The sequence below is a fragment of the Pseudorasbora parva genome, chromosome 15, assembly GCF_024679245.1.
Source record: "Pseudorasbora parva isolate DD20220531a chromosome 15, ASM2467924v1, whole genome shotgun sequence".
Taxonomy (NCBI): domain Eukaryota; kingdom Metazoa; phylum Chordata; class Actinopteri; order Cypriniformes; family Gobionidae; genus Pseudorasbora; species Pseudorasbora parva.
The window spans coordinates 27,517,253-27,527,246 of NC_090186.1; the positions used below are offsets into that span (position 1 = coordinate 27,517,253).

Here is a 9,994-nt window from a genome sequence, read left to right on the forward strand (position 1 = left end):
TATTATGAATGTGGTTAAAGAAAAATATTTTAATTGTTTCATGATGCCATTCTTCTAAAGATGCACAATAAACACATCTTTATGAGATTAGAGTATTATAGTTTTTTTTAATAATATGGGCAGAGTAAGATATTAGATATTAAATTGTGCATGTTAATTTCTCCTCTTTTTACATTAAGATTACTTTTGCTGTCCTCTGACAGTAATGTAAGTAAAGTAATGTTTTAAAATGTTATAGTAAATGTCAAAAGGAATATACATTTTTCATACAGTATATTATAATATAATGTCAAAATCAGTGTTGCTAATTTTAACTAAATCTACTATTAAAATGTGTTTCCGTTAATTAAATACAGCTGAAATTATATAGAATAAAATATCATTATTAGTTGTAAACCTTAAATGTAAAAAACTTTTATAAAAATGAAATATTGCCTTGTCAGTTAACTTGATTAATTAACTTGACAAATTTAAATAATTTAAAGTTAAGTAGAAATATTTAAAGGATATTAATAAAAATGACAGAAGCACATAACAAAAAAAACGTTGAAAATCAATTATACTTCAAAATAAAATAAAAACGTATTCAAAATAATATTAATAAATAACAGTTTATAACTAATACTAAAAAAGCCAAATTTACTTGTAACATTTAAAATGTCTGATATTTATTTATGTGTTTATTTATTTATTTAGACAAAATTGTATAGAATTTTAATATTGACCATAAAAGTGTAAAAATAATTAAAAATTGCTGAAATTCGCTTGTACCATTTGAAATGACTGATTATTTACTTATTTATTTAGACAAACTAGTATAGAATTTTAACATTGACCACAATAATGTAAAAATATACTGAAATATGCAAAATTCACTTTTTTTTGACAAAATAGTATAGAATTGTAATATTGATAATTTCTGGGCCAATAATAAGCGTATCGATAATAGTTTTAATATAAGTTAGACCAAAAGCAAGAGACAGTTGTACATGCAAAATAGTTGGTTTGTGATGCCATTACAAACACCAAACAAAAATGTCAAGAAATCACACATCATGACCTTTGACACATAACTATATACCAATATATACGTATACGGTCATTGATGACATACAATATACTTTTTTTTAAACTGCTCATTCATTCGAAAGTTCAGAACACAGGGTTTGTAACACTAGATGTGTGGGGTCAGATCTAGGAGCCAGACCTGAGTAACACCACCTTTGTCAAATGGCCTGGTATGCGATCGGGCCCATAACATGCCAGACAGCTGAGAGGTGTGGGGGGTGTTAGGAAGGACCTGTGTCCTTTCTCTGCAAATGCCGTTCTCTGATTGGCCCAGCTCTGTCCTTTTAGGGTCATGGTGAGTGACAGGTGCTCCTGGCGACACATCAGTGCTGCTCCTCGGCGCTGCTTGCTTGGCTCCAACTCCTTATTTGTCACCTTCTCCCCCAGTTATCTCTATCACACGACACTGTGAGAAAACAGAGAATGTTTCCTTTGTATATTCCTATATTTGCGAAATACTGTTGTTTGATTCTACACACACTTTGGGTGAAAATGTGCATTTTACAAATTCATTTTCCGTCCCCATTTGGCGTAAAAGGTGCTACTGCCTCCTATTTTGGCGTGTATGTGTTATCTTGTGTTGTTTCAGGCGTGGTGAACAGGAGATAATGTTCTATTTGCGATGCTCAAAGCTCGAACCTGACTGAAAAAGGCCGTGATATCAGCGTGATAGTATTTTCTACCCTTTTGTTATCAGATTTCTGGAGTATCTTATAGACCCTTCGTCTTGCTGTGCCAAAGTTGGATTATGTGTGAGCATCATAAAGTTTAAGCCTCTCTGTTAGATGTGCTATTATTAGCATTTTTTCACCCTAGCTTGATAGATATCTACAGAACACAATCCATTCGGATTTCCTTGAACCCTCACGTACTGTGACCGATACTAGCATCTTATTATAGCTCTGATGATGCTGTTTACCAAAATGAGATCATTGCTAATGGTTTCTTTGCAGTCATAGTGCAGTTTAGTATCTTTCTGGTGAAAAGTGTGGCTTCGTGATGTTCATGAAAGATAAATAAAGGAATTTGGGTGTTCCTGTTGGGCTATTAAAGTACAGTAACAGTTGTAATTCTACCATGGCAATATTTACTGAGTTGTGATCTATTAGCGTCAGTTAAGAAGCGCTGCTGTGTGGGAGGCCCAGTGGTCAAACAAAGCATGCAACCAACACAAGCACTTTGACAGGGTCCTGTCTCCTTAAAAGGGCATGGAGGGGACACAGGATTTGCCTGTTTCAGACAGCTGCGTTTACTAGTAGACCACCACTTGGAGTGTGGCAACTGTTTGGCCCAAATGCTTTTCAACATTCATTACATTGGGAACAATGGTTTGTTGATCAACCTGTTTGTGACATGACCCTGCAGGGCCATACAAGAGAGTAATGTGGATAATATGCTGGGCTGTTGTGTAGAGCCTTTAATATAGATGTTAGTTTAATTAATTCTAAATTTGAGTACATAAAAAGAGTCATTTTCCACCATTTTCAGAATATCCATAACAAAATGGATGAAATGAAATGCAAGTAAATAACTTTCTGTAGAAACCAAGGCTTTTACTGCCTGTTGATACTGGGCTGTTTCAGTGATATGTCTGCTAACAAGATCTAATGTGTGTCAATATGTCAGCTGAAGCAGCTGTTAACTCTTCAGAATGATGGACTGCTGACAGGCATGCTAATAAGAAAAACCCGTATAAATGATCCTCACAGTAATGTACGTGTCCCGGAGTCGATCACCGTTCATATTCAGACAGGAAGACTCACGTACATGACCATCCATCACTGTTTTCACAGCTGTATAGACCAATTGACAGGTCAATGACAGTTGTGCCACACTCCAAAATAGAAATGAGCATTGAGGAAAGATATAACACTTGTTTTAGTATGTGCAAAATTACTGATATCAGCATATGTAAATATGCATAAAAGCTGAATTTGGCTATATTAAAGCAGGCCAGACAATGTTAACGCTTCAATCTTGGTTTAAGGATGCATTCCAATGACAGTTCATGCAGAAACTGTTCTGAAACGTCCTGAGAGCACTTAGAGGAGAACAGCCAGTCATCAGCTCATGCCATGAGTGCCCCAGATAATGACTACTATAAATATAAAGCACGCTTTACAAGTTTCCATGTCAGCAATGTTGTTCATTAAAAGGTGTACATGGAAATCATAATCCACTCAGTGCATTAAAACATGTCTTGATTAACCTTGAGAAGTTCAAAATAATTTAATATTCACCATTTAACTGCTATTATTAGACAGACTTCTTGTATTGACCAGAACTCTCAGTCATGAAAAAACATTCTGAAGAAAAAAAAAAAAACCTCCAGTGGTTGAAATCAGTTTGAGCAAGTCACAGGAGCTGAAAAAAATAAATAAAAATAAACCTGTGTGTGTGACAAAAGCACCCAGGAGTTAAACCTTACCAATGTTATACATATTTAGGCGTTTTAGGCTTTAAAGAAGTTGAGCTGCACTAATATGCACCAGAGTTGCCATTTTACCCTCCAGTTCAGGGGTCCCCAATCTCAGTCCTGGAGGGCCACTGTCCTGCAGAGTTTAGCTCCAACCCCAATCAAACACACCTGAAAGACCCAACCAATGCCTTTATAGGCCCTGATTAGCTGGTTCAGGTGTGTTTGATTGGGTTTGGAGCTAAACTCTGCAGGACAGTGGCCCTCCAGGACCGAGACTGGGGACCCCTGCTCTAGTTCAAAGATACCCAAGCAATGATTAAGGTCACTTAGTAATATTTGCAGTTGACGGATGCAATCACTGTAAAAACTCTGAGTTTAAGACATGTCTAATCCTCATATCTGCCACACCCTAGAGGCAAAGCAATGAGTAGAACAGCAGTAAGTATATTTGTTCTTTTTATTATCATTTAAAACAACAAAAATAAAAAGTAATAGTATTAGAAATCATTAAAACTAATGAAAAGTAAAAGAAATCATGTAAACACTGTAGAATAAGTGAGGCTGCATTTCCTTAGAGTCCAAAGGGTCCATAGCTTACAGGTGTCCATTCAGGCACCCACACTGAGTCTTCAAAAATCAGCATCCAGTCTGAATGTGTTATCTGTAGATCCAGACATGACTCCCATCCGCTGGTACTCGCCAACTCGCTTCTCAAAGAAGTTGGTCTTGCCCTCCAATGAAATGTTCTCCATAAAGTCAAAAGGGTTTTCCACTTTATAGACCTAGAAAGAAATGTAGAAGGTTAATGACACAAAAAGCCATCCATTGAACTGAAGGCACAGAATATTTAGTTGTAGTCTAATGTTGCCAATGACAAGGCCACAGCCCTGTTTATCTGGCAATTTAAACGAGTCAAATTAACTTGGCTATATTAAAAGAACCAAATAAACCTACCTTATCAAATCCCAATTCCAGCAATAACCTGTCAGCCACAAACTCAATGTATTGTTTCATTAGGTCACAGTTCATGCCAATAAGCTTCACTGGAAGAGCCTCAGTCAGGAACTCCTAGGAAATCAAAAAGGACAAATAAGATAGGTTTCTTGCCAGTAGAATGCACTTCATTCAAAGTGGTTTAAAGTATAGCTTCTACACTAAAATGATCCTAAACAAAAAAAGACTGACAACTTGCATCCCTTCCAAGATTTCAACCTTTATGGTTTCAAGTAATGCAAGCACAAACCTGTTCAATTTCAACTGCATTCATGATGATTTTCTTTACAGTAGCTTCAGATGGTTTGTTGATTAAGTGCTTGAACATGAGGCAGGCAAAGTCACAATGAAGACCCTGTGAGAATGAAAATAAAACTTAAGATCAAATCTTCAACATTCACACTACACATTCAAAACCATTCATGCCCATGTTAGAAGACATCTCAAAATGGTTACCTCATCTCTGCTAATGAGTTCATTGGAGAAGGTGAGTCCAGGCATGAGTCCTCTCTTCTTTAGCCAGAAAATAGAAGCAAAAGACCCAGAAAAGAAAATTCCTTCCACTGCAGCGAAAGCCACCACTCTCTCCCCTAAACACAGTCTTAAATTAGCTCAGACTAATTTAATTTGATCAAATAAAAAACAGCATGTTAAAGAATTTGGTCACCCAAAAATGAAATTGATGTCATTACCGACTCACCCTTGTTAACCCCTAACCAAAACTGTTAGGAGTTAACACCCTAATGTTGTTCCACACCCTCAAGACCGCCGTTCATCTTCGGAACAGTTTAAGATATTTTATATTTAGTACAAGAGCGTATCTAAGTGTAGTCACTTCACTGAGGTAGCGTTACATGGACGCAGGAAAAGACCTTTTTAACATTATTTAAGACCTAGAATGCAATGCTTCCACGAATTAAAGACTTTAAGGCCTTACATTTTGATTTTGAAATGTAAGGCTTTTAAAGTCTACGCAGGGACCCTGCACATATGGACTAATTTGATGAGGTTTTTATTCCCTTGCTAGATCATGAATCAGCTGATTGATTCATGAATTGGATCGCCAATGTCACGTGATTTCAGCAGTTTGACATGTGATCTGAATCACGAATCAATCTGATGAGTTTTGAAAACAAACGCAGAAAAGACAATGCTGAATAAAGTTGTAGTTTTTGTTATTTTTGGACCAAAATGTATTTGATGCTTCAAGAGATTCTAATTAACTAACTGGTGGACTACTTTGATTAGGTTTTTATTACCTTTCTGGACATGGACAGTATAGTGTGCATACACTTAGATACGCTGTCGGACTAAATATAGAATATCTTAAACTGTATTCCGAAGATGAACAGAGGTCTTTCTGGTGTGGAACGACATTAATGACAAAATGAGTCATTAATGACAAATTTCATTTTTGGGTGAACTAACCCTTTAATACAACGTACCGTATTGTGCATTTTTGTCACCAATCCAGTTGAGCGCCCAGTCAGCCTTCCTCTTTACACAAGGCATCGTCTCAATAGCATTGAACAGATATTCTCTACAGGGGCAAAAACAAAACTTCATTAATTATTATAATTTTTACATTTAACTATCGGTTTAAACAAGAATATAACTTGGGGAGCTCAGTAAAGGCGATATTTTCGTGCTGACACCCTACAACCAGCAGACCACATGTCCACTGATCTTGAGCAGTCAACACTCAGCTCCCATTATCAGCTGAGGTACGTACCCCTGCGCCACTCATCATTGCCCCCAAAAACTCCCACATCATGTCCAATAGCTCACCTCTCTTTGGAATCTTTGATGTAGGTATCGATCAATAGACTGTACATTTCAGAGTGAATGTTTTCCATTGCAATCTGGAAACCGTAGAAGCAACGGGCTTCAGTCACCTGGACTTCCTGAGTAAATCGCTCCACCTAGATTAATTACAGAAGACACACAATGAGAAGTGATTTCTTACAGAAATTTAAAAATCTTGTGAAAGTTTGCCTCTGAACCCACCAAGTTTTCGTTGACAATGCCATCACTCGCAGCAAAGAAAGCCAAAACATGAGAGATGAAATATCGCTCCTCTTCTTTCAAGGAATCCCAGTGCTGAAGATCTTTGGACAGGTCAACCTTGAAAATAAATAAATAATAATAAATATTATATATATATATATATATATATATATATATATATATATATATATATATATATATATATATATATATATATATATATATATATATATAAATAAAAGCACTGCAATTAAAAAACAACGTCTAGCATACAAGCAGCTTTAAGGTCATGTTTGATGTCATTGTTAAAAACCATAATAACATGGAACAATTACTACATTTATTTTGGTATCCAATATACTTTGAAGCTCACCTCTTCAGCAGTCCAGAAGGAGGCCTCTGCCTTCTTGTACATTTGCCAGATGTCATGGTACTGAATTGGGAAGATGACAAAGCGATTGGGGTTGTCCTTCAGAAGTGGCTCTTCCTCCACAGCTCCTTTCCTGGGTTTAGTCTGCACCTTAAGTTATTAAAAAAAAAATTATACATGCACACATTTTATTGCATGTAAATGGGAGAATAGTTCATTTAAACTATTAAAAGGTCTGTGTATGACACATTTTGAAGACTTTTACATGCAAAATGAGTTTTGCAGCATTCATATAACTTTACTTATTTTAATAAATGTTTACTACTTCAACCAATATGCATGGAGTTAGCTACACTTGGGATTGTTTCGGTAACCAAAAATAAAATGTTTCCCTTAATAGACAAAACGTACAAGTTAAATACATTTCATACCATTTTTAATGTCTTAAAGACATTAGCATGTGTAGCTCTATTTAAAAATGTAGTTCTATAAACGTAAACCCTCTGGACCCACTACTTCCGGTTTAGCTTGCCGGTGAAACAGGGGTCTTCTTCCAGTTGACCGCATTAAATATGGTATTGTACACATTGCTCGAAACGTGTAACTTACATAATATTTGCAGATGTTCGTTTTGGCAACACTTCTGCGTCGTTTACACTAGATTAAATCAGCTCGCGATACTGACCCGCCAAAAATAAACAAAAAACAATAAATGAACTGGCTTAAAATACACAACCCCCATTTTAAGTTCCTATATCTTTAGTTAGATTCGTCGTTGTTATTAAAACCCCAGATAGTTTTGGTGGACCAGCCCAACTTGGCGCCAAATTGTATACATCACTTTATAACATCGCTTTAAAAATAGTTTAAACTAGTACGTTATATATGTAACATGAATTTATTGCTGTAAATCCTGAAGAAACGTGCAGGGATGAAGATTAAAGTGAACGTACCTCTGAATCATCAAAGATTTTGCGCGCCGTTTTGGACGCCAGTATTCTAGATGAGTTCAGACTAGGCGGCTGAGGACAGAACAAAAGCACACATTTTACAATTTACATTGTGACTCACGGTTTAGTATCTGACTTACAATTAAACAAAAAGTGACATTTCGGTCACAGTAAGTTATTGATATAGTACTCCAGGAAATTAAAGCATCTCAGTAACGTTACATGCCTTAGAATTACACAAATATCTATATGTAAGACCGAACTTAGAAAAAACTCACCGTGTTTTCTTTGTCCACCAAGGACATGCTATTTACTTTTGCGGAAACTGCGTTTTCATTCTTGGCCTTCAGTGGGGAGCGAGTTGACATCATTGTAAAAATTAAAGCTTTAGTTAGGTACAACAGAAAAATAAAGATACGTTTTAAAAAATATATATAACAACTTCTAAAACAAGTCAGATACAAATAAATAAAAGCAAAAGTATGAGCTCAAAGATCTACAGTCCAGCTGAAGCGAAGAAAACGAACTATGAATGCCGGGGATACTCTTTTATATTCGATTCTTGGCGCTCATTCTCAGCCAATAGGAAAGGTCAAACTTCACTGCTTTGTTTGGTCCTTTTAACTCTTTCATCGGATGAACCAATCAGAAGTCGCTACAACGTCACGTGAGACATACGCCTCGCGGGAAATTCAAACGTGTTGGGGGTTGCAAAGTGTTACAAAACCGAGCAAAAATGCAGTTACACAAGCAAGCAGGCTTAAAAGGGCGCGAAAGGAGAAATTAAGTATTATAAAATTCATATTTTTGTGTACAAACCATTTCATTTACAATATCTTGTGCAACATATCTGTTCAGCTTAACTGTCCACTAAAGAAAATCTTACGTTTACAGGATATATAATATCTGGTTACACTATCATAATGAATTGTTGTAATTTTTAATTCCATTCGAACAGAATAAGGTCAAATAAAACGACACGCAGTGCCATTTAAATCACTCGAGTCAGTCTGCAGTTGTTAAAGACATACAAATGCCACATTAAACAATATTTATTGTATGCCGTATAAAGTAAAACAAGATTCCGACTGATGTGGGGGGAAATCAGTGATAAAAATACATTTCTCAGTGCCTCTTTTTATGACCAGCCAACAAAGCCAAGCCAATTTTCAACAAAAACCTGCCAGAAAACAATTTTCGCGCCATATTTAATTAAACAATTAAAATACATAACATTAACCCGTGCTATTATCAATCACCCTTAACAAAACTGAAATATTCCTTTGATGTTTAGCAAAACAGACGTGATCTTTATAACTAATACCTTCATAAAGTCACCCATTTGACATGGCCGAAAATATTGTTTTTCTTCTCGTTTCTCTTGTCGACACGCACAAAGATCATGGTGGGCATCATTAATTAATACAATCTATAGATTTTAGTGTATATAAGGAGGAATTATATTATATCATAATATAATACATATGTATGTATTTTAGTACGATTAAACATTACTGTTACACCACAACAAACTATCAGCTGTAAGGAAGTTGCTCACGACAGCCAAACCAAACACGAATTCATACGAGCTTTGTGACTGGTTAAACGCCGACATAACACAATAACACAAATTATGTTAAAAACGTACTTTACAACAGAGAAAATATTAAAATCCTTTGTTTTCTTAAAACAAAAAACATTTTCAGGACGCGGGACAAGGAACAATAAATAAAAACGCCCAAGAGGTCACTGCCTGGGATTAAATGCTGAATGCTTTTGGGATACTGCTTCCTAGTGGCAGGAGGACAATATCACAGATGGGATTTGTTAGAAACTCATCAAATAAATTGTGCTAACAAAGCTAAACAGTTGTACAACACCAGGAAAAAGTATCACATCTGATATCACATCTCAGCTGTATAACATCTGTATAATCTTCTCGCAGACATTACTCGTTTAGTTATTCATCGATTGTTTCTTTTTTGACAATATAATAATATAGACAGAAGGGGGCGCGCTTCGCCTATATTAACATTTGCCGTTTCTATAAATGAAAAGTTGTTAACGAAAAGGCTATTGTTGTTATCATATATACACATATTATCTTAAATTATAACATATACAATTGTGTTAAGTGTAACTAAATAATAATAATAATACTAATTTTATGGTCAAATTTTATTTATT

General features: G+C 35.6%; 1 protein-coding gene and 1 non-coding gene across 3 annotated transcripts; both read right to left on the reverse strand.

The window, feature by feature from the left end:
* Window positions 1–3,930: 3,930 nt before the first annotated feature.
* Window positions 3,931–9,564, reverse strand: rrm2 (ribonucleotide reductase regulatory subunit M2). Of its 2 annotated transcripts, none has more exons than XM_067418593.1 (11): window positions 9,456–9,564; window positions 8,086–8,192; window positions 7,811–7,879; window positions 6,861–7,007; window positions 6,488–6,604; window positions 6,269–6,402; window positions 5,926–6,020; window positions 4,937–5,070; window positions 4,731–4,835; window positions 4,442–4,555; window positions 3,931–4,269 (listed from the first exon to the last, which is right to left on the reverse strand). In XM_067418593.1, exons 2-11 carry the CDS (start codon window positions 8,176–8,178, stop codon window positions 4,117–4,119), a joined length of 1,161 nt encoding a protein of 386 aa, XP_067274694.1. In that variant the 5' UTR covers window positions 8,179–8,192; window positions 9,456–9,564; the 3' UTR covers window positions 3,931–4,116. The 2 variants fall into 2 exon arrangements, with proteins under 2 accessions (XP_067274694.1, XP_067274695.1); XM_067418594.1 differs by lacking the exon at window positions 9,456–9,564 and adding an exon at window positions 9,132–9,150.
* On the reverse strand, window positions 6,101–6,236 carry LOC137042283 (small nucleolar RNA SNORD94). The gene has a single exon (XR_010898390.1). It is a non-coding gene; the product is annotated as a small nucleolar RNA SNORD94 (small nucleolar RNA).
* Window positions 9,565–9,994: the final 430 nt, after the last annotated feature.